At 47.5% G+C, this 23,785-nt stretch overlaps 1 protein-coding gene across 15 annotated transcripts in view; it reads left to right on the top strand.

Moving 5' to 3' along the window:
• The window catches only part of BLTP1 (bridge-like lipid transfer protein family member 1), a 2,102,388-nt gene that overhangs the window by 1,263,879 nt on the left and 814,724 nt on the right, over positions 1–23,785 (top strand). For all 15 annotated transcript variants that reach the window (XM_078676841.1, XM_078676840.1, XM_078676839.1 and 12 more), the window contains one exon: positions 10,526–10,737. In XM_078676841.1, coding sequence (XP_078532967.1) covers positions 10,526–10,737 — 212 coding nt within the window. The remainder of the gene's footprint in view (positions 1–10,525; positions 10,738–23,785) is intronic.

The raw sequence follows: 23,785 nt of genomic DNA, 5'->3' as shown, positions 1-23,785 counted from the left end.
TCTTAGCACCGGCAGAGACAATACAAAGTGATCATCCCCAGGTGCTCTTTTGTGTGCTCAATGTAAAAACTAGAGCTCTTTTTGGGACTAAAGGGTGAAGCCGTTCCTCTTTCTTAGAGGGGTGAGGCAGCGCGTTCTGTACTGTGTGTTCTGTACTGTCCCACATGGAACTAGACACCACCTTCTGCAAGAAGGAAGAGTTTCCGGCACCATCATGTCCGGAAAGAAGATAGCTTACAGAGATTATACTGACTGCAACTGCAGATTAAGGACATGGAGTGCAGAAATAACTTCAATGAGGAATAAAGTCTTAAGAGCAGCTGTGAATTAGCGAAGCTGGTAACTCGACGAAAGAGCTATTCTTGCTCTACAATACTCTTGCTAACGGAAAATCAGTCACCATCCCTGAGGATTGTTCGCCCGAGTCTTGCGACAGGATTGCAGACTTTTTTGCGGAAAAAATATCTAAGATCTATTCCGCATTTCCAATTCAACCTATTAGTGGGGTTGAATTTGTGGAATGCCCAAGGGAGTGGGGGGATAAACCTAGATTGACCAACTTCGTCACCCCACCTACAGAAGATCTCTTAAAAATCTGTAGATCTGTAAAATCGGGTTCTCCACGGGATCCTACTACACCGAAACGCCTAGCAGATAGCCTAGAGGTCTTGGAACCCTACATCAGGCATCTACTGGACGTGTCTTTCAACACAATGACCGTGCCTATAGATTGGAAAAAGGCGGTGGTCCTACCCCTTAGGAAGAAACCCACCATCAGTTTTGATCATCTCGAAAATCTGCGGCCTATTTCTCTTCTACCGTATATGGCCAAAGTGGCCGAAAAAACGGTTAATGTGCAACTAATGGACTTTGTGGACAAAGCTGCCTTATTGCACGACACCCAATTTGGCTTCCGACCCCGCCATTCAACAGAATCAGCGATTTTGATGGCGGTGGAGACCTTGCGGCAGGGAGTGGAGGAGGGTCATACTATGGCCCTCATCCTATTGGACCTAAGTGCGGCATTCGACACTGTAGCTCATTCCACCTTGCTACAGTGTCTGAATAGCGGAGGAATAACGGGAGCCGCACTCCAGTGGATCCAATCCTTCCTGACTGGAAGAAGCTTCCAAGTCCGCCAAGGTGACCACTACTCTAGAGACATAGGATTGGGTCAGGGAGTTCCGCAAGGATCGTCCCTGAGCCCAACCCTTTTCAATCTATATGTCTCTCCAGTGGCTCCAACTGCGGTTGGTCACGGATTACAAATTGTATCCTACGCCGACGACACTCAGCTGGTTGTCTCCCTCTCGCGTGCACCCGGCCTTGCCATGGACAGCTTCAGGGCTTGCATGCAAGATCTTGCAACCTGGATGTCCACTAATTGTCTTAAATTAAATGGTAGCAAGACCGAGGTGCTCGTGGTGGGGGGGAAGCCAACTGTCTGGTCGTCGGCGTGGTGGCCCCCATGTCTAGGTGAGGCCCCAACATCGTCATGAAGTAAGAAATCTTGGGGTTTGGCTCGATGCTGACCTGTCTTTCGGGCCCCAGATAGACAGGGTGATGGGCATCTGTTTTGGTGTATTAAAAAGGCTTCGGAAGGTCCTAGCTCTTCTCCCCATGACCGCCCGCAAAACCCTGGTGCATGCCCTTGTCACAGCACGCATGGATTTTGGCAATCTAATGTACCTGGGAGCAACCTGTAAGGCAATCAATCGCCTACAGGTGCTTCAGAATGCTGCAGCACGCCTTATACTAAAGCTTCCAAAAAGATCAAGCTCCAAAGCTGCCCTTCAGACCCTCCACTGGCTGCCGGTAAGGAGCAGAATTGATTTTAAAACCCTGTGCACCTGTCATCGCATTCTTGCTAAGAGGTCGCCTGTACCTCTCCAGAGTCTAGTCACCAGGTATGCCCCATCTCGCGCTTTGCGCTCCTCACATGGAGGCCTACTAAAGGTGCCTAGAGTGAGAAGGGCCCGCATGGGAGGAAGATCTTTTCGCTACCTGGTGGCGAAGAGCTGGAATGCTCTACCCCTTGATCTCCGTTTGGACCCATCGGAAACTAGTTTCCGGAGGAAATTAAAAACACACCTCTTCTCAAGATAGTCGGGTCCATTCCTTAATTCTGCTTGAGTCTGTATTTCTTTCAGTTAGCGCGGAGACACGCTTCTCAGCGTACCAGGCGCTTTATAAAATTCCCTTTATTATTATTATATGCATGTGTGCATACATTCGAAAATGTGAATGTACAATGAGCTCCCAGCAGCAACATAACCACCAGCATTCAGTTAAGTTTGCACTCTTTGAAAAACAAATGATGTTTTAAAGCTACTTGAGTGCTCGCTACGGGTTCACACTCCGTGAGATCCGAGAAATAATGTTCAACATTGATGAAACAGTATTGATCCATAATAATGAAATGAAGATATTTCTGGTGGGAATGTACAATGTTAGAATTCGTTTTGTCAGTCTAACAAAATGAATGATCCACTTATGGTGTTCTCGGCTGATTTGACTACTGAAGTTGTTGCTGACAAAATAAGATCACAGAATACAATAAAATCAGCAGGGGCCATTTTGGGAATCGTCCTGAATTTTTTTGATTTTGGACTTAATGACAAATTTTGTAATGCCCCAGAGCTCTGCAAATCATGGGAGTCAGCAAGAATGTCTGAAGTTGTCTTAAAAATGTTTACATCATCGTTTAACTTCAGCAAAGTAAAACTGTTACTAACTAAAGTTCTTGAGTTCGCAACAGAAGCAGACAACATTGATCACAGCTTTGAAGATCTAAGCGAAGAAGTGGAAGACAATCTCATGAGCCGACAGACTTATGCTGTGCAAATGTATGTCTTTTCCAAATCATGTTTTATGAATTACATCACAGCAAATAGAAAACTCCGCTATACATAACTGCCCATGCAATCTATGGCAAGTGCTAAAGGAGAGACCTAATAACTTCAGTGTATAGGATTGGTGTATCAACAAGTTTAATGACTTAGTACGGAGTTATAATGGCATATTACGGAGCAGGAACTTGTTAGGAGCTCATCTGTAAAATATTATGAATCTGACAGCATACCACTTCCAAGTCACTTTTCCAAACAAGCATTTGCAATGCAATAGGTCTCGCATTTACGCAAGTTTGAGCTATTGACATTGCAAATGGCAATGCCTTTTATTTTTGTTTTTAAAACGTAAATAAATGGCATTGCCATTTACAATGCCAATTGCTTAAACTTGAGTAAATGCGAGACCTATTGCATGGTAAATGCTTGTTTTAATCTCAGGCAGATGAAAGGCTGAGGCAAACCAGTTGAAATAGGGATGATATCGCTTGTGAAGATCTCGGCAGAGGCCAATTGCAACAGATGTCATGGACTGGAACATGTGCCCTACGCATCTGTAGAGGAACTGAACTGAGGTATAGAGCTTCCAAGCGCTCCCTGCTGTTAAGCGTGCTAGGCGCTTTATTGCATCATCAGGTATGACGCGGTGTAGAAATGGAACTACATGATATGTCAACAAAGATTTGCATAACGCTGATTGCCATTAGTATGGCTTCCAAGTGCTTTAGGGTTAAATACTCTATATACACAATTTCTCTCTTCTACCGCATAGCCACAGAAGGGCTAAAGTGAAGCCAGCGTACTGCTGTCCACCGTAATTGTATTTAATGGCCATTTGTATAGCGCTTACTACCTTTGACGAGGCATCGGAGTGATTTTCGGCGAGTAGAACGCTACTTCAGAAACCAACAAGATCCGCAGCCCGGCTTGAACAGGAAGCCAGGCAACCTGTGTTGGGACAGGGGCAGGGCCGCAAAAAGACAGGAAGCAGACAGGAGCCTACCCCGCGCTCCTGTGCTGAAGCGCTCCTGTGCCCGTCAGCCGGAAGATTTGCGTGTCAGCTCGCGGGGCTTCTGTGCTCGTGGAGAGCCCCGCCTGCTGCTGAGGATGACCCGCTGCCTGCCGAGGGAGAGAGGGACACACGAAAAGAACTCGGTGAGTGGGGTGTGAGGGGGGGATGTGTGTGTGTGCGCGCGCGCGAGCGTGTGTGTGCGAGTGTGTCTGTATGTTTGTGCCTGTGTGTGCGCGTGTGTCTGTGTGTGTGTATGTATGCATGCATGCATAAGTGTGTAAAAAGAGCCGATGACTGGTGGGGGGATGGAAAGTGAAAGTAACTAGCGCGCGTGTGTTTGAGTCTGTGTGGTGGCTGGCTGTGTGCGCACGCGTGGACGGAGCCGACGTGCGCGTTCGCGCACCCAAATCCTGGACAAAATCTCGTAACACCCTCTTGTCCTTCCTTCCCCCGAGACAGGCAACTATACGTCTCCAGCTGGACACGCATCCTTCGGATGCAGTTTACCAGCGAGACCTAAAAAGGACTTACAATTGCTGCTCTTGGTAAATGATTTTGAGAACAGTTCTTCTTTGTCTGGAGCATCTAACGCATATGATACTGCCATATTGCTTTTTCAAGACTGTATCAATTAAGTAGCTACTGTAAAATAAACTGTGAATAACAAGAAAGAGATGAGTGCAGGAATAACTTTACGATTATAAATTCTTATGCCAAGCACACTAAATGTGTTTGATGAGCCATTTAAATTAATTTTGGCACCAATTATTTGAAAGACTAACAAAACCATATATTTCAAAACCTAGTCATATTCGTTATTTTTTTTTGTTGTTTGTTTTTCTTTTTATAAGACAAACATCAATCTATAAAGCATATTTTACACAAACATAAGCATAAACAAAATTATATACACAATTATGGTCACTCTTGACCTTTCCTGGACATATTCATACATTTCTTTTTGCATGTGTTGTTAGGTATATTCGTCTATCATGTACTCTAATGAAAGGTCATTAATTCCTCTTTTATATCACTGGAATGGTTGATGTGTTTCGGCCTCATCAAAACCCGAGAAAACATGGGGGATGACCAAAGTTTTCTTTCATAGTACGCTTTAGCGCAATGCATGCCCACGAACAACATCATCATGTTCCTTGTTTCTTGGGTCCTGATGTGGCCAAAATTTGTCTGACGGCCGAAAACTGTTGACCATATTTCCCTTTAGGAGAAAGAACAATCCACTGATATAAAAGAGGAATTAATTACCTTTTGTTAAGGGACTGAATTAAAAAGTCTATAAAAAAGATTAGGGCACTTACAACGTATATTTGTTGTTGGATTTCAAATGTACATGATAGACGAATAGAACCAACAACACATGTAAAAAGGGATGTATGACTATGTCCGTTAAAGGTCAATAAGTGCGTATATAATTTTGTTTGTTTGCATAAATTATGTTTTGTACATTGATATTTTTCTTACTAAAAGGAAAACAAACAATAAGAAAAAATTGTTGCCATAATTAATTTAAATGGCTCGTCATACACATTTATTGTGTTTGGCATAAGAATGTATAGTCTTAAAGTTATTCCTGCACTTATCTCTTTTTTTTTTTTTTTTACTCTTTATTTATAGCATTTTCAGACGAGAAAAACATAGCTACAGAAGTATGGATCATGACTTTTATAGTAATAGTTATAATAGACAATGACATGTTTTATAGCCCTTCAGTACCGTTACATCACTCACTTCGCATCAAACCCAGAATACATCGCAGTGACTGGGGCAATTCCCATTAAAACTTGTGCCATTATGTAAAGCGCCGTCTCAAAATCCTACAATCAAGTGTAGAAGTTAGGATCGAAACATAGGGAATTATCACTTCAATGCATTATAGTTCAGCAGTAAGGCAGGAAAGTACATGACCCCTCCAGAGGCATCATCAGTATAGCCGATGCTTAAGTAGCATGAAGCCCCTAGGGCACTCAGCAGTAACTTCTTCTATCAACCCACAGTCACTCACCATTCATTGGGGATGAGTCAGAGCTTCCCCTCTTGCCTCGCATAAGATATGTTTGAAACGTCCCCATATATCCCCTGGCCTAGAGGCCATCGGTAGTGTTCAGCATATATGGAAGTTTGTTCCTGACAATAAATAACATCATGTAGCCACTCCTTAAATTTTGGTGCCCTCCCCCTGCCCCTGCGAGATGCCACTCTACGTTTAGCCAGTAATAGCATAATATCCAAGAGTTTCCTACTGTGTCCTGCACTTATCTCTTTCATGTTATTCATGGTTTGTGTGCCCAAGCGTGGCAGTGTCAATTGGGGTCCACCCTTCTTTGTGTAGAAGAAAAAAAAGAGCTGTTTCAGCTGTAGGCATAAACAAATGAAGCTGAAAACCTATAACCCAACTGCCTTGACAATGTGTGCAAAATCATTACTAACCATCAACATGTCGCAGTCTAGTTTATCATATTGCTTATTCGGTGTGGACTGAAGGATGTAGAAAAGCCAGTTCCTCTGTGGCCTGGAATTCATGCTCTGATCTCCCAGAATACTGTTCCAATGAAGAAGGTTTGGTTTTTGCCAGCTAGACCATCTCCGGTCACAAACTACACAACAGTATACACAGCTCTAAAACAAATTCAAAAATGTGCGTGCCCAGCTTGAAGACCAGCCTATCCTGCCAATTTTCTAAAATAAAGGTGTTTTCGGTATTGTAGCTGACATTTTAATGTGCAATCGAGTGGAATGTGATGATCTTTATCCAATGATGGGTGTTTTCCACATGAGTCAAGTTGCGTTGCGTGTGCAGGAAGTTATCTCAGTGGCCGTGGCATAGACGATCCACTAATTGAGGCTGAAATCTTTAGAAACAAAACAGTCCAGTCAGAATTGAGTGGAAGTCATTATGTTTGTTCATTACAAGGATGCTCATCATATCTGAGGCTATAGAAACATTGCATTGGAATGCTTTATGGAACAAGAATGACAAATTAGGTTTTACATATCTTATCTCCAAAGTGAACAAGGCACTGGATGCGCTTCATTCAAAAGACATAATGCAAAGCCAAGTAATGTTCAGTACAATCAGTTCAAAATCAGAAAACCAAGTTCGTAGAGATTGTCAAAGAATTTGAAGGAAAATTAGAACTTTGCAAGTACTGGTGAAATGTTTTACACATGATAACTCTAGTGGAAACCTTGGTACATGCTGATCGGGAAGGTGTTTGGGAGGTGCACGTGAAGACTGTGGAGACACGGATTACTATCTTTAGCAAATTCGATTGCATAAACTACCTGAGCTATGGGTCCTGGTATTTGGAAAGAGTGAAGAAGCTAGAGGTAGATAAACCATCCCTCTACCGAAAATTCATCCAAAGACATTTTGTGCTGAAAGAGAGAGGGAAGGTTCAATGCTGTGGCTACAGATATTAAAATGGAACAGGCGTTCCAGAGATCACAAAAAAAAATCTCCAAGGGAATTGTTGGTCAGACATGTAAAGGTGAATATGTTGCTCAATGGCAGCAAGCTTACCATGAAGTCCTCTCTATTTGCAATGTTTTCAGAGAGATGACAATTTCAAAATTAGTGGACCATCGTGAAACTTTTCCTCACTATGAAGTTGTGGGAAACAGAGGGGAACGTTTTAATAAACATGTCGACAGCCTTCTTCATTTCATGCAGCCGCAAGGAAACCCCTTTCCAATGACTGAGCCTGAGCAACAACATGACACAAGGTTCACCAAACAATATGTGGATAACGATATAAAGACATGTCTACTAGATGTCCTGGCACATGGATCGAAACTATATGCAGAACTGAAGCTGGAAAGAATTATATTGAAAGGGACATAATCACTAAAGCTAAACGTCTATGCTTTAATTGCCATAGCAAGATTTGCGTACAAACAGCCAAATGGATGTAGCAAAAGAATGGGGTGAATTTATCAAGGACATTCTGTCACACAATCTTCTTCCAACAACTGCATTATTTGATGGATATGCTGCAACAAACCAGTGAAGCAAAACTTGTACGAGAGCTCGAAAAAAGAATTTCACCTGAAGAATTTCAATTCGAAAAGTTGCCCTCATTGAAAACTGCTGTTGTTGTGGACTATATCTCACAATTGTGAATGGTCAAGATTTCATCCATGCAAAACCTCAGCAGAGTCGTTCAGACTGTTCTACAGATATCAAAGTCAGTGTGCACCTTGCAGGAACTGCACATTGATTTTGACAGTTATCTTGAATTATCTGTCAAAGAATGTGAGAGAATCAGATGAATTTCTACAAGTGAGACAATTGACCTTCGTTGCATCTAAAATTCGACACCTATACATGTGAAACCTTTAAAATTCTGGTCAACATCGAACAAGATGAACTTGGAGATGTTAATTTGCCAAAACATTGCCGATGCTTCAGTGAACACTGAATTTCCATTGAATGCAGGTGGAATCATTGTCAATGAGGAGTTGGTGCCTGCAGAAATATTTTCAAATGGTACAGGCATTATTGTTCAATAACTTAACAGCAAATTAGAGGAAGCTGAGCTTCGGGTTATGCCACATGTTGAATGGGCTGTTTGAAATGGATCCAATCGAATCATTGTACTGTCAAATGACACAGATGTTATTGTTGTGCTACTTAGATGTGCTGCAATGTTCATAAGTCAAGAGTTGTCAGTTATGGATACGTTATGGAACAGGCAAGAAAAGAAAAGTAATCCTGCCTAATATTCTGTGCAAGAAACTTGACCCAGAGATGCCCAATGCTCTTATCAGGGCACACATTCTTACGGTGATGATACTATGAGCAAAATTGGAACAAAGCATAGAGTTTTACCTGCTGAACCTGTGAAGTTTCTAAAAGGATTTGCTGAGACAGAGGAAGAATGTGGCTTTAAAGACAGAGAAAAATAATTTGTTAGTGTGTGGAAAACAAGTTCTGACTGTCACACATTTTATGATTTTCGGTAGAGTGAGTTCAAGAGATCAGTCCCGCTAAGTGACCTTCCACCGACATCATATTCTGTGTGTGGAAACATTAAAAGTGTTCTACTTGATCAGAAGATGTGTAAATGTTTTGGATCATGCATACGGAGAGATTAAGTGCAATTTGTAAAGCCTCTAACCACAGAACTTACATGTACTTGCAAAACCTGTGATAAAATAAGATGTTCCTGTTGATATTGTCTTCTCAAATGTTCAACATTCTGCAACTGTAACACGAGCAGTTGCCGAAACCAATAAACTGAACTATGAATAAGTGATAAACTTTAGTTTGTTCATATTCAGATTATAAACATTGTTTTGTGTGTACATAAAATAATTAAAAACCATCATTGATTGTTTCATTTCTATATATGTCTTTTCTTCCTCTATTATAGCTGCCATTTTGGAAAATGGCGGAATAATTGCTCTGAGGAGTTATTTTGTGTTGCCATAAGACTACTTGACTCCCAGAACCCATGGCACCAAAATGAAGTATTTAGGTCACTTAGTTCCTGAAATAGTACATCATTACTGAAACATGTATGTCATTTTAAAAATGTTGGTCAGATAAATTTGGCCCGCATAAGCAATGTCTCCCCAAGCTAAATTACTTCTCTAATGACCCAAATACCCAAATCAAATATGAGAATCCTTTAACGGAGGTACATCAGTGTGCCTGCATTAGTAGTGGCTTCTGGAGAGTTCTTGTCAACTTGCCTGTGAGAGGACATGGTGGTCAGGGACTAAAACAGTTAGTGTCCAGAACAGAACAGTACAGCTAAATTGCAATTAACATAATCTCTAGTCTCTGGCCAATAAGAATGACTTTTTGCGAAATAGTGCTGTAACAATGTCAAAGAGAACTTTTGTAATGAATGCTAATGAAATTAGAAAGTGTTTTTAGTCAAAGTACACTACCAGTGTCAGACACAAATAATAATAGATGAAGGCATATAGTTCAGTGATTGATGTTGCAAAAGTGCCTCGCTCTTCAACTATTGGTTTGTATTCTCACTTAAGTTCTCTCTACAAAAACGTCTTGCAAGAGGGTTTATGCAATTTTAAATTGAAGTATTGCATCACTTTCATATGAGTACTAAAACCATTGATATTAAAGGTAATAGAAGGTAGTGTTTCAGGGTCCTCCTGTGTTTGCGGCCAGTGCGTTTTATGCCTGCACTACAGGATGTTCCTCCAGAGGAAGAGAGGGTGGGTTTCCATATCTGATTGCAGTCACAAATGTAATGAATTCGAAAGTGAGAAAGATATAATACCTTTGTTTATTATACCATTGCTAGCTACCAAAATCAGAATGTGGGGATTTTTGCCACAAAAGTGAAGCCACGTTTTGGGAGGGGCAAGAAAGTGGTGTATTACTGCAGCAGTTGTAATTCGCTTTGATGTGCAGACTCCTGTTGGGTCAGATCATCAGTCTGAAAAAAATTGGTGCCTTAGTCACAATTGATGTTGCTAGGATTTCAGGTGCCAGCTTGTGTGTAAATTGTTTTGAACTCTATACCAGACTATTGAGATGTTTATTTATCAGTTGCTGTCTTATAAGTAGAGAAAATCCATTGTGTTCAACCCCTAGTTCTTTTTTGTACTAAGCCAATGACTGTAGCATGTTTTCAGAAACATGCACATAGATTTTTGTTTATAATTTCAGCGGTGCTGTTTTGGCTGAACTACAAGGCCGCCTACGATAACTGGAATGAACAGCGGTTAGCATTAAATAAGGATGTGCACGTGGCTACTAAGGAAGTAGTAGACATGCTGCCTGGTATCCAGCAAACATCTGTTCAAGCATTTGGCACCCTTTTCCTCCAGCTCACTGTCAATGATTTGGGGATTTGTCTGCCCATCACAAATGCACCGCAGGTATTGTAAAATGTAATTAGTTGTCTAAAGATCATACTGTGATTGTGTCCATGTGGCTGTATTGTAAATTTAAATATTGGTCTAAAATTACTACCCATCTCCTGACCTTGACATATTAACTTTTAAATAAGAGGCCACCTTTATACTCCCCATGACTAAATGTAATGCTCAAGAATGTTGTGTACTGCAGGAAGGGTAATACAAGGCTGAAATGTGAATCGCAGGCTGCAGTTGTATCCCTGAAAATCTCCTATTGTTATAGTGACAGAAATCACAACCTGTAAGTAAAGAGCAGGTAATGTACTGACACAAACTCTTAGTAGTGTATGAAGACAGCAGTGGCTACTTTGCAAAACTTGCCGTGATTCCTGTGTTTGCTAAAATGAAAGTGTCCCAGAAAAATATTGAGGATGACACTCTTAGGAGCTGGATTTTATTCAGTTGTGTTAATGTATATCTGAAAGAAACAGGTTAGTATTAGATTCCTTACCTTAGAATATCCCCAGGCGTCAGTCTGGATCCGGAAACTTTTGCGTAGCAGTACCCCTGCGCGTCGGTAGGCGTCGTCTGCAGGCGTCCCCTGCGACTCTGCGTCGTCGGCGTCGTGCGCCGTGATGACGTCGCTGGAGTATATAGACGCCGCCTCCGCGCGCTGACGTCAGTTCTTCTTTTTTCCGCGCCAGTTAGCGCAGATCCGAAGAGCAGTACTCCGGTCTTTTGACCAAGTTTTTTGTTACATCTAACTCTATCTTCAGGTGCCGGTAGGATGCCCGGTTTTAAAAGTTGCGACGGGTGCGACCGCCTGATGTCGGTCACCGACCACCATCGACTCTGCCTCCGGTGTCTGGGCGCGGACCACGACGTGGAGTCCTGCGTCGACTGCCGGGCCTTGACAAGTAAAGCTAGGCGGGAGCGGTCCCGCAAGCTGCTCGAGCTCCGAGTGTCGGCCCCGCGTCGAGAGCGGTCCCGGTCCGGTCGGAGGTCGAGGGAGCGGTCGAGAGAACGATCGCGGAGCCGCCATGAGCGCTCCGGGAGTCGCCACCTTTCCTCCGGTTCCTCAGGTAAGCGACACAAGAAGTCGGGGCGTCGTCATCGTACCCCCGACTCCCCCCGACGCCCGCGTGATGCGGCCAGGGGTTCGGGTGGCCCCACCCCCGCGTGGGTCGCCGACGCCGTCTGCCCCATACCCGTCGGTCCCTGGGGAAGGCGCGTCGCGCGAGGAGATTGAGGAGTTCCTCATGGCTATGAGGGCGATGTCTCCTCCGGCGGGGCCTACGGCGCCTGCGGGCCCGTCGGTCCCGTCTGGGGGCCCGAGCGGTTCGGGTGCACCTGCCCCGACGCCGCCGGATGCTCCGGCCCCGACGCCGCCGGCGGCTCCGGCCCCAGCGCCGCTGGGCCCTTCAGGGTCGTCGCCGGCTGGTCATCCGGCCTCTCCGGCGCCGATTCCATTGGGGCAACCCGTGGTGCCGCCTCCGCGCGGCGCCGTGACTCCGCCGTCGGTTCCGGCCGGCGTCGGGGCTCCGGCGCCTCGCGGCGCCACCCCCGTTCCCTCTCTGACTCCTGACGCGGAGTCGGACCGGCATCGTCCGACGCCGAGTCCGGCGCCGTTGGGGCCCATTGGCTCCGAGGAGCCGGTCTATATCGTTGACTCGAACTATGGCGATGAGGACGATTATGGAGAGGGTTGGGAGGGGTCTGAGGACCCTTTGTCACGTGCATGCCAGTACGACGTGGACTGGGTAGGTGACTTAGGTGATGCCAGTGGCCTGGACGAGTCGCCTAACCCTGGGTTTGTCTCGCCTCCCACTGTGGCGTCGGAGGCTGGGGCTGCCTATTCGGTGGTACTGATGAGGGCTGCCAAGGCCTTGAGCTCCCCGTCGCTAAGGTGAAGCCTAACATCCTCACCGAGGTGTTTAAACCGCAGTCATGCCCACAGGAGCCTCTGCTGCCGTTTAATGACGCCCTGACGGATGTCCTTTTGGGCACCTGGTCCAGGCCCGCTTCCGGTTCACCTGTTGACCGAAACGTTGCCAGGCGTCACCGTCTGTGTTCGGACGACCCTGCCTTCCTCTCCACCCATCCCTCCCCGGAGAGTCTGGTGATCCAAGCCTCCACTTCCCAGTCCGCATTCCCGACGGCTCCGCCCGATCGGGAATCTAAGCGATATGACCAATTTGGCAAGAAGGTCTTTTCGTCTTTGAGTGCAGGACTGCGGTCTTGCAATACCGCATGCCTCTTAGGCCGCTACACCCACTCTCTGTGGGATACCGTCGCGGAGTGTCTGCCGCAATGCCCGCAGGAGGTGCGGGACAAGCTCAACCAGGCCTTGATTGAAGGCCGGGACGCGGCGAGGTATTCCATACGGTGTGGTCTTGACACGACCGACTCGCTGGGACGGGCTATGTCCACGACGGTGGCGATTCGTCGCCATGCTTGGCTGAGATCCGCCAACTTCTCGCCGGATGTCCAGAATGCCCTCATGGACATGCCTTTCGATGGCAGTCGCCTGTTCGGTGACAAAGCGGACAACGCGCTTGAGCGCTTCAAGGACTCCAGGGTCACGGCCAAGTCCTTGGGTCTTTCGACCCAGCGCCAGCAGACGGGTTCGTTTCGCTCCTTTCGTGGCCACGGAAGGGGCGGTCCCACACGTGCTGCCAGCCACGCACCGCAGAACGCTCCTCAGCGCGGTGGCGGCCGTGGATTCCGCCGGGGTGGCGGTAGGGGACAGCGGCGAGGTCAGTCCACACCTCCCCCCGCAGCAGCCTCCAAATCTTCCTAGTCCGAGCTTTCGGGCCCATGTGGCGCCAGTGGGTGGCAGGGTTCGCCATCACCACTCCCGCTGGGGCACGATCACGTCGGACAGGTGGGTGCTGCAGCTTGTCCGAAGGGGCTACTCCCTCCCCTTCGAGTCCACTCCTCCAGCCATGCCACCGCAGAACCACCGTGTGTCGGGGGACCACTTGACACTTCTGCAGGAGGAAGTTACGGCCCTCTTGGCCAAGGGGGCCATCGAGCGCGTTCCTGGGCCAGAAGTAGGGCGTGGTTGCTACTCCCACTACTTTCTGGTACCCAAGAAGGACAAAGGGGGCCTACGTCCTATCTTGGACCTACGGAACGTCAACGGCTTCCTCCGGAAGGAGAAGTTCAAGATGTTGACTTTGGCTCAGGTCTTGGCTGCTCTAGACCCACAAGACTGGATGGTAGCGTTGGACTTGCAGGATGCGTATTTTCACATCCCCGTCCTGCCGGCCCACCGGCGTTACCTGCGGTTCACGGTAGGCCACGAGCACTTTCAGTTTATCGTGCTCCCATTCGGCCTTACCAGCGCCCCACGGGTGTTCACGAAAGTGATGGCGGTGGTCGCAGCTCATCTGCGCCGGTTAGGGGTTTCAGTCTTCCCCTACCTCGACGACTGGTTGTTGAAGGCGGGCTCGCCCCAGACAGTCGTCCACCACCTTCAGATGACGGCAGACCTCCTGCACGAGCTGGGGGTTTCCCTCAATGTGCCGAAATCACACCTGTGTCCCTCTCAAAAGCTCCTTTTCATCGGAGCAGTTCTCGACTCGGCGCAGTTTCGGGTTTATCCTCCGGAACGGCGGGTCCGGGATATTCAGGCTCTGATTCCCATCTTTCAGCCGTTGTCCCGGGTTTCGGTCAGGTTGACGCTGCGGCTTCTGGGGCTGATGGCCTCCTGCATCCTTCTGGTGCATCACGCCAGATGGCGGATGCGGGCTCTGCAGTGGGACCTGAAGTTTCAGTGGGCCCAGCATCAGGGCAACCTGTCCGACCATGTCCTGATCTCGGAGGGCACTGCGAGACAGTTGCAGTGGTGGCTTACGGACCGCGATTGGGTCAGGGGCAGATCCCTCTCCCTTCCCCAACCGGAGCACATAGTTGTGACGGACGCGTCCCTCCAGGGCTGGGGAGGCCACTTGGGAGAGGCGGAGATCAGACGCATCTGGTCTCCGGCGGAGTCCCGGCTCCATATCAACATGTTGGAGCTGCGGGCGATTCGCCTAGCACTGAAGGCATTCCTCCCCTTTGTCAACGGGAGTGTAGTGCAGGTGTTCACGGACAACACCACCGCCATGTGGTACTGCAACAAACAGGGCGGTGTGGGGTCGTGGACCCTTTGCCAGGAGGCTCTGCGCCTCTGGCAATGGCTGGAACGTCAGGGCGTGACTCTGACGGTTCAACACCTGGCAGGTTCTCTGAACGCCAGGGCGGACGAACTCAGCCGTCGGTGCTCGGTGGATCACGAATGGCGTCTGAACTCGGACGTGGCGAACGGCCTCTTTCAGCAATGGGGAGAGCCTTGGTTAGATCTATTCGCCACAGAAGAGAACGCGCAATGTCATCAGTTCTGCGCGTTGGAGTTTCCAAGACGGCACTCGCTCGGCGACGCCTTTCGGCGCGAGTGGAGTTGCGGTCTGTTGTACACCTTTCCGCCTATACCACTTCTGCCCAGAGTGCTGAAGAAGATCAGGCGCGACCGGGCCCAAGTTATCCTTGTGGCTCCGGACTGGGCTCGAAGATACTGGTATCCCGAGCTACTCAGCATGTCAGTCGGTCCCTCGATCCGCCTGCCCCTTCAGGAGGACCTTCTGTCGCAGCAGCAGGGGACGGTCCTCCACCCGAACCTGTCCAGCCTCCACCTCCATGCGTGGAGATTGAGCGGCGACAGTTGAGGCCATTTGACTTGCCTCCTGAAGTGTGTGATGTGATTCTGGCAGCCAGGCGTCCCTCCACAAAGTCGGTATACGCCTGCCGGTGGAACAGATTTGTGGCATGGTGCACAGCAAAGGCTGTGGACCCCCTTTCTGCCCCTCTTTCCGAGGTTCTCTTCCTTCTTTCTCTTGCCCAGCAGGGCTCTGCTCTGGGCACTATCAAGGGCTACCTTTCTGCCCTTTCCGCCTTCTTAAGGCTACCTGATCAGCCATCTTTATTCAAGTCCCCTATTGTACTGAGATTCTTGAAAGGCATCACGCACATGTATCCACCTGTTCCGTTCGTGATGCCTCAGTGGGACTTGAACCTGGTTCTGATATTCTTGATGTGTGCTCCCTTTGAGCCGCTTCATTCCTGTCCTCTCCGTCTTCTCACTTTAAAGACGGCCTTCCTGGTTGCCATCACCTCTGCCAGGAGAGTGAGTGAGCTCCAGGCTCTTTCTGTTAAACCTCCTTTCTTGTCCGTCCATCCTGACAAGGTGGTTCTTAGGACTAGGCCTTCTTTCCTGCCCAAAGTAGTTTCTGCTTTTCACATCGGGCAATCCATCACCTTACCCTCCTTCTTCCCGCCTCCGCATCCTTCAAAAGATGAAGAGCGGCTCCATCGTCTGGACCCAAAACATGCGCTTTCATTTTATATGGATCGCACACGCCAGTTCCGGGTGGATGACCAACTGTTTGTTGGCTACGTGGGTGAGAAGAAGGGAAGGGCGGTACAGAAACGAACCATCTCTCGGTGGGTCGTCCTGTGCATCAAAGCTTGCTACTCTTTGGCTCGGAAGGAGCCTCCTGTTGGGCTGAGGGCCCATTCCACTCGGGCCACGGCGTCTACTACTGCCCTGGGCCGGGGAGTCCCTTTGCAGGACATTTGCCCGGCGGCTACGTGGGCCTCGCTGCACACCTTTGCGAGGCATTACTGCCTGGACAGTCAAGTCCGGAGGGACGGCTTCTTTGGCCGTTCGGTCCTCCAGGATTTTCTGGTGTAGGATTGTATTGGTTCGCAGACCCACCACCGGGGTTGGTATTGCTGGGGTATCTTTTCTAAGGTAAGGAATCTAATACTAACCTGTTTCTTTCAGATGAACAAGTTACTTACCTTCGGTAACGATATATCTGTAAGAAACAGTAGTTAGTATTAGATTCCTTACCGCCCCGCCCGTCCTCCCCGTTCTGCGAACTGATACCTAGGGTTAAGGACATCCCTTTCAGGGCCCTAGTTTCAAGTGGCACCAGTGTTAGTTCTCACATGGCTCTGCGTGTTCTGGCGCGGAATAGCTGTGTGCAAAGAACTGACGTCAGCGCGCGGAGGCGGCGTCTATATACTCCAGCGACGTCATCACGGCGCACGACGCCGACGACGCGGAGCCGCAGGGGACGCCTGCAGACGACGCCTACCGACGCGCAGGGGTACTGCTACGCAAAAGTTTCCGGATCCAGACTGACGCCTGGGGATATTCTAAGGTAAGGAATCTAATACTAACTACTGTTTCTTACAGATATATCGTTACCGAAGGTAAGTAACTTGTTCGTTAATGTGGCTAAATATGAGAAAACACATTTTGTTCAAATGGATGTTTGTGTTCGATGAGTTATCTTAGCAGGAATGGTGGAAGTTATGTCTGCTCCTACAGTCAGGTCACACCCATAGGCATCCAGCTTAATTACATCAGTTTCTTTATGATATCTTTAATTGGGTTTGTTGTTGGGTTACTGTACCTTTCTAGGGTGCTCTAAACCACCTGACTGGGTAGAACAGGATTGACACCTACAAGAATCAGTAAGAAGCATACATACGATTACCCTTCTGCCATTGTTGAGTTGATGTATTAAAATTGTAAGGACAACGGCATACACATGCTGATTTCTAACTTTAGATTCTTTGCTTATTTTAAGGAAGGGTATTGTTCGAAAAGACTAAAATTGTGACTTGGGCCATGTTTATAGTTTGGCCAGAAAGTGACAGATGCCCGTGCTGTTGACTAGATACCACTGACTTGCTGGGCAGAGCGGATTCATCAACGGTAGCCTTAAGGTGCCATGTCTAGCTGAGGACAGGGGGCTTTTTTTTTTAATATCTGAGCATATCTTATGAACATGCCCTTTGATGGCTCCTTTCTCTTCGGAAACAAGTCAGATTCAGTGCTGGAGAGCTTTAAGGAGAGCAAGGCTATGTCCAGGTCCTTGGATCTTTTTAACTGCCCTTCCCTCCCCCCAATCTGCCTTTCACTCCTTTCTTGGCCCTAGAAGGGGATTCCAGCTTAGTCTGTACCTTCCCAGCCCCCACGGTGTACATGCTTCTCAGCCTCTGCGTAGCCGAGGACACAGTACCCACAGGCCTTGTGTGTCTGGCTGCCAGAGGTCGAGCCAGTCTGGGGTTCACGGTCAGTGTGTCTATCACACTTGACTCCCTCTTAGACGCTCCCTTTCATCAGAGCTGTTCTGGACAGCGTACAGTTTCAGGTCTATCCTCCTTAAAGGCAAGTTCAGGATTTTCAGGCTATGATACGGATGTTTCGGTCTCTATCCTGGATTTCAGTGAGACTGACTCTGAGGCTGTTGGGCCTCATGGTCTCCTGCATTGTGGTGGTGACACATGCCCAGATGCAGGCTTTGCTTTGGGGCCTGAAGTTCCCGTGGGCACAGCATCAGGGGAATCTCTCCTTCATTGCCCAATTCTCGGAGGAAACTGCAAATGGTCTGCAGTGGTGGCTAACAAACCACGATTGGGTCAGCGGCAGACCTCTCTTCCTTTCCCAATTGAATCTGACAGTGAAGACAGATGCATCACTACTGGGATGGGGCATCCATTTAGGAGAGGTGGAGATCAGAGGCCTCTGATCTCCAGCAAAATACAGCCTCCACATCAACCTTCTGGAGCTTTGGGCTATCCAGCTGGCATTAGAAAGCCTTTCTTACCCACCATCAAGGGAAGGCTATCGCAGGTGTTCATGGACAACACCAGTTCCATGTTGTACTGCGACAAACAGGGCAGGGTGGGGTTGAGGCCCTGTGTCTCCAGACATGGCTGGAATATCAGGGCATTTCCCTGACTGTTCAACACTTGGTGGGTTCTCTGAAGTCATGGGCAGACAAACTCCGCCGAAGATGCCTAGCAGATAACACATGGCACCTCCATACGGAAGTGGTGCAAGATCTTTTTCAGCAGTGGAGAGAGCCTTGGTTAGGTCTATTCACCACCACCTAGAACGTACAATGTCAGCAGTTCTGAGCACTAGAGTTTCCAAGGCGGTTCACGCTCAGAGACCATTTTGTCTCAAGTGGAGCTCAGGCCTCCTCTACACCTTTTGTCCATAGCATTCCTACCCAAAGTTCTCAAGAAGATCAGGAATAACTGGTCACCAGTCACCCTTGTGACTCCAGACTGGCATCGGAGAGTTTGGTATTCCAGGCTGTTTAGCATTGCCATCGGTCCTCCAATAAGGCTGGCCATTCATGGGGATCTTCTGTCACTGCAGAAGTGGAGGGTTCTCCACCCGCACTTATCTATGCACCACTTTCTTGCGTGGGGATTGAGCAACAACAGTTGACAGCCTTCGAACTTCTGCCCGAACTCTGCAGTCTTATTATGGCAGCCAGGAGTCCCTCCACCAAAACGATATACGCCTGCTGTTGGGGCAAATTTGTGGCTGTTGTATAGCGAAACAGGTTGACCCTCTTTCTGCTCTCCTCTCTCATGTTCTTCTGTTTGTTCTTTCCCTTGGCCAGCAGAGCTCTGCTCTGGGCACAATTAATGGCTCACTTTGTGCTGTATTTGCTTTTCTGTGGTCAGCTGACAAACCTTCTCACTTCCAATCCCCTATTGTACATAGGTACTTGAAAGGTTTGCAACATATGTTTCCTCTTTCTCCCTTCATTATGCCTCAGTGGGACCTTAATCTGGTCCTGACATTTCTGATGTGTGATCCTTTCAGCCTTTGCACACTGTCCTCTCAGGCCCCTTACCATCATGACAGCCATCCTGGTGACTTTAATATGGGGTCAGTGAGCTGCAGGCTTTGTCATCCAAGCATCCTTACCTGAACATCTACCCAGACAAGCTTGTTCAACAGAATAGTGTCCTTTCTACTGAAACTGGTCACTCACTTTCATGTAAGCTAGTCCATGATTCTGCCTACCTTTTACACATCGCCACATGTTTCCAAGGAAGAGGTGCAACTTTGTACTTCTGCCCTAACCGCACAAGAGAGTTCCGGATGGAAAAACTCTTTGTGGGGTATGTTGGAGCGAAGAAGGGAAAGCCTGTGAGGAAGCGGACCATCTCTAAGTGGATCTTGCTCTGCGTTAAACTCTGCTTTGCATTGGCCAAAAAGCAACCCCCTTGTACTCATTCCACCGGGGCCAAGACTGCGACCACTGCTTTACCATGCGGAGTTCTGGTCCTGGACATCTGCCAGGCTGCAACGTGGACATCTCTGCACACATTCACTAAAGACTACTGCCCGGACAGTCAGCTCCGTTGGTACGTGCACTTTGCCCATTTGGTCCTACAGAACTTAATTGTGTGAAACTGGTCCGCAGAATCACCTCCAGGGAGGTATTGCTTGGGTATCTATTCTAAGATATGGAATCTGCGGCTAAAAGTCTCTATCAGATGAACAAGTCACTTACCTTCTTTAATGCCTTATCTGGTAGAAACTCTGTCTAGCTGCACATTCCTTAACCACCCACTCATCCTCCCAGCTCTGCAAATAGATTTCTTGGAACAGAGCTTTCCCCTTTTAGGGTTCTAGTTGTCCACACCTGTGGTTAGTGTACTTCATGACCCTGCCCTCCTGGCGTGGAAATTCGCGAAAAGTAGCTGACTTCAGTGTGCTGGGGTGGCGCCTATATAGGCACTGTGCAAGTCACATCTGGCGTGGTCACCGCCACCAACGTCCTGTGGAGCAGATCACTGCCACCTACTGGCATGCCGAAGTACTGCTCACAAAAATGTTACAGATCCAGTCTGACACCTGGGGACAATTCTAAGGTAAGGAATCTGCAGCTAGATAGTTCTTTACCAGATAAGACATTACCGAAGGTAACTAAGTTGTTCATATAGGTTATTTAGAGAGGTCGAATAATTTTACATCCTACTAGGTACAGTGTGAATTAAGATCCTTTCTTGGCAGGGGGTGCCTTAGAAGATTTTTTATCTTCTCTTCGTATGTTTGTGAAACTTTGTGGCCAGGACTCTGATGGCCAGTGTAGAGACTTTGTTTGAATATAGATTACCCTAATTGAAGACTGGGGTGGCTCAGCATTTTTCAGATTACTTTCTTTGTTAATTTTCATTTATGTATCCAAATTTAGATGATTTTGAGGCAGTTTTTAAGGTTAAAAAATCTGCGGAGTAAATAGTATCAATTGGAAGAAGAAGGTAATGGACCTTTGACTTTGTTAATGGCGATCATGTTCCCTCCTTACATTTTGCTATTGCCCATGGTGATCCCTTTACAGGCCGTACACCTTCTGATACCTACTGAGATAGGACATTTGTGGGACCTGAAATGGTTGAGTGAAGCATTGCTGCTTATGTAACAGAATGTTGTCATGTCTGATCTCTGCATATGTTGTGCCATTAGTGGCACCCTATGCTCTATCCTATAAGTAAAACATTGTCCCGATATTTATAAGAGACATTTGCACATAAAAAGCTGTAAATATCAGAAAACAAATACTAATCTAGCACACTGAGGATCATGATGCTAGGCCAGATCATTATTGTATTGTATTGTTGGAGGATCTCATACAGTTTACATTTACAGCATCTAGGATTATTTTTTATTCAGGTGACCTGAACAGATATCAGAGCAACACTCTAGGATGGTGGGGAAAGCTGTTGCCTAAAGTCCATATATTGAGTCGAACAGCCCAACACTCAGAAATACACCACCTAGGCTATGCTGAGGAGAATGTTATTAACAATGTTTGGATTTGTAATGGGACAATAAGGTTGCCTTACCCTTACCACAGCCAACGATCGATGTAGGAAAATAAATTTCTGCATGAAAAGTGCTTTAGATTTTTCCACCCTTGTACTGCTCCCTCCATACAGAGTTGTGTTCCCTATTTATTAAAGGAGTGGTGGAAATGGGTTCTCTTACTTCAGTGGGGAAGGGTCTCTACTACAGATATATAGGAAAGCCTAAAAAGTGTTGGGATGACGCCCTATATTGAAGGTGATGGTTATAAACATATATATTCCTCTATTACAGTTGGGTCAAGATGCTCATCCTTAAACAAGTCTTAGCTGTACTCTATGAACAGGGCTGGTTTGTCTCTTGAGACTGCCAAGATACATACTTTCACATTCCTACTGCCAATAAACAGGAAGTACTTGAGGTTCATTGCTGAAGATCTTTATTCCCAGATTACATCTCTACAGTTTGCATTACAAGAGCTCTGCAAGTCTTCACAAAGAAAATGCCAATTGTAGTTGCACTTTTGCATTGCTTTTATGAAGCTAACAAAAGGTATGCGTCTTAGGCGGGATCCTGTCAGTCCCAAAATGTAGCCTTTTGCTCATAGCAAAGGCATGAAGTCTCGTTTCTCATGGCCCCTTATTTTTATCAAATCTATTGAGTCATAGGGAACATCTACCCTTGCAGACAAGTAATTTGTTCTGGTCTGGAGAAAACAATGGGTGAAAAGGCTTTATTCAAACCTAAAATGAGAACAATTTGTCATTGTTTTTCTCTGCATTAATAAGAAGCTATCAGTCACTTGGAAAGAGTGAATATCGAGAACAAATTCTTGCTTGCTGTTCTACTACACCTAGTGGAATTGGGTATTCGAAAAAACATTGCAAAAGGGGGCCTAGCATCCCTAAAATTGAATTTTCTTGGACTGAGGACATCACGGGGTTCGGCACGGACGTGGGAGGCGCCGCACAAGAGAAGATATCCTTGTACGCGGACGATATCCTCCTTTACGTTACACGTCCGACTAGCACGATCCCTGCGCTGTTTAGGGAGCTGGCTAGATACGGGGCCCGAGCAGGGTACCAAATAAACTGGCATAAGTCGGTCCTCTATGACCCTGGAGCCAGGGAGAATTGGCCTGCCCTGCCGGAGAAGCTCCTGACGACGAGGGAGGGCTTTAAGTACCTGGGGGTGTTCGTGACCACGGACGGCTCCCTCTCATACGCCATAAATATCCAGAGAGTGGTGAGCGGCTTCTCGGAGGATGCTGCACGCTGGAGACTCCTTCCGTTGACGCTCCTGGGCCGATCGCCCATGTTTAAAATGATTACTCTCCCAAAATTTCTGTACGCCTTCCAAAATGAATATTTTCCCCTCAGGAGACAGGTTTTTAGCGACATCCACGCTGAGCTTCGTACAGTCCTATGGCTAGGAAAACAGCCCCGAATCGCGCTGACCACCCTGCAGAGACATCAGTATGACGGGGGTATATCTCTAACCAACCTAGAGGCCTACTACTGGGCTGAACACCTCACACCAATAAATGAATGGATACACGCACCGGCACAACACCCTACGTACACCCTCGAAATACACACGATGAGTACACATACATTTATGCACTTCTTATATGGGGAGAAGGGTAGGGGCAAGCTGCTGCCAGCTACCAAAATCACCCTAGGGGCGTGGGTTACAGCCACGAAGGTCACAGGATGGCAGGGCAGGCCTACTCGTCAGACACCCCTATGGAAATGTACCTGGCTCAAGGAACTGCATAAACTAAAGGGCTTTGGGGCCTGGGACGCCATAGGGATTACTACCTTGGGCGATGTGATAAAGAGGGGGGAACTGCAAACGTTTGAGGAAATGAGGAGGGAATATGGCCTGGGGCCTACACAAGTCTTCAGGTACATGCAATTAAGGCACGCCTGGAGGGCAGAGGCGACTCTGGCGACGCCGCTTCCGGAATACGCGCCACTGGAGGGTCGCCTCCTACAGGAACAGATCCCGCGAAAGGCAGTATCCCTCACATACAAGACACTCATGTGTAACATACCTAATGGGCTAGTAAGGCTACGACAACTCTGGGAAAGTGAAGTGGGGGAAATGGATGAGGTGGACTGGGGGACTGTTTTAATGCATCCACGCGAAGTGGCAATTAAATCCCGCCTGCGGCTGATACAGTTCAAGGTGCTACACAGGACCTATTTTGATCGGGTGAGACTGCATAAAATGGGGAGGGCGCCAGATCCATGCTGCCTACGTTGTGGGTTTGAAAGAGGGGATTTTTTCCACACCATCTGGGCGTGCTCGAAAATTCAGAAATATTGGGAGGCTGTACTCCAAGAACTGGGAGCGGTGCTGGAGACCACACTTCAGCTGGACCTCAAACTGGTC

This window comes from Lissotriton helveticus, chromosome 2_1 (genome assembly GCF_964261635.1).
Source record: "Lissotriton helveticus chromosome 2_1, aLisHel1.1, whole genome shotgun sequence".
NCBI classification, from domain to species: domain Eukaryota; kingdom Metazoa; phylum Chordata; class Amphibia; order Caudata; family Salamandridae; genus Lissotriton; species Lissotriton helveticus.
This window is presented reverse-complemented; position numbering and strand designations above follow the sequence as displayed.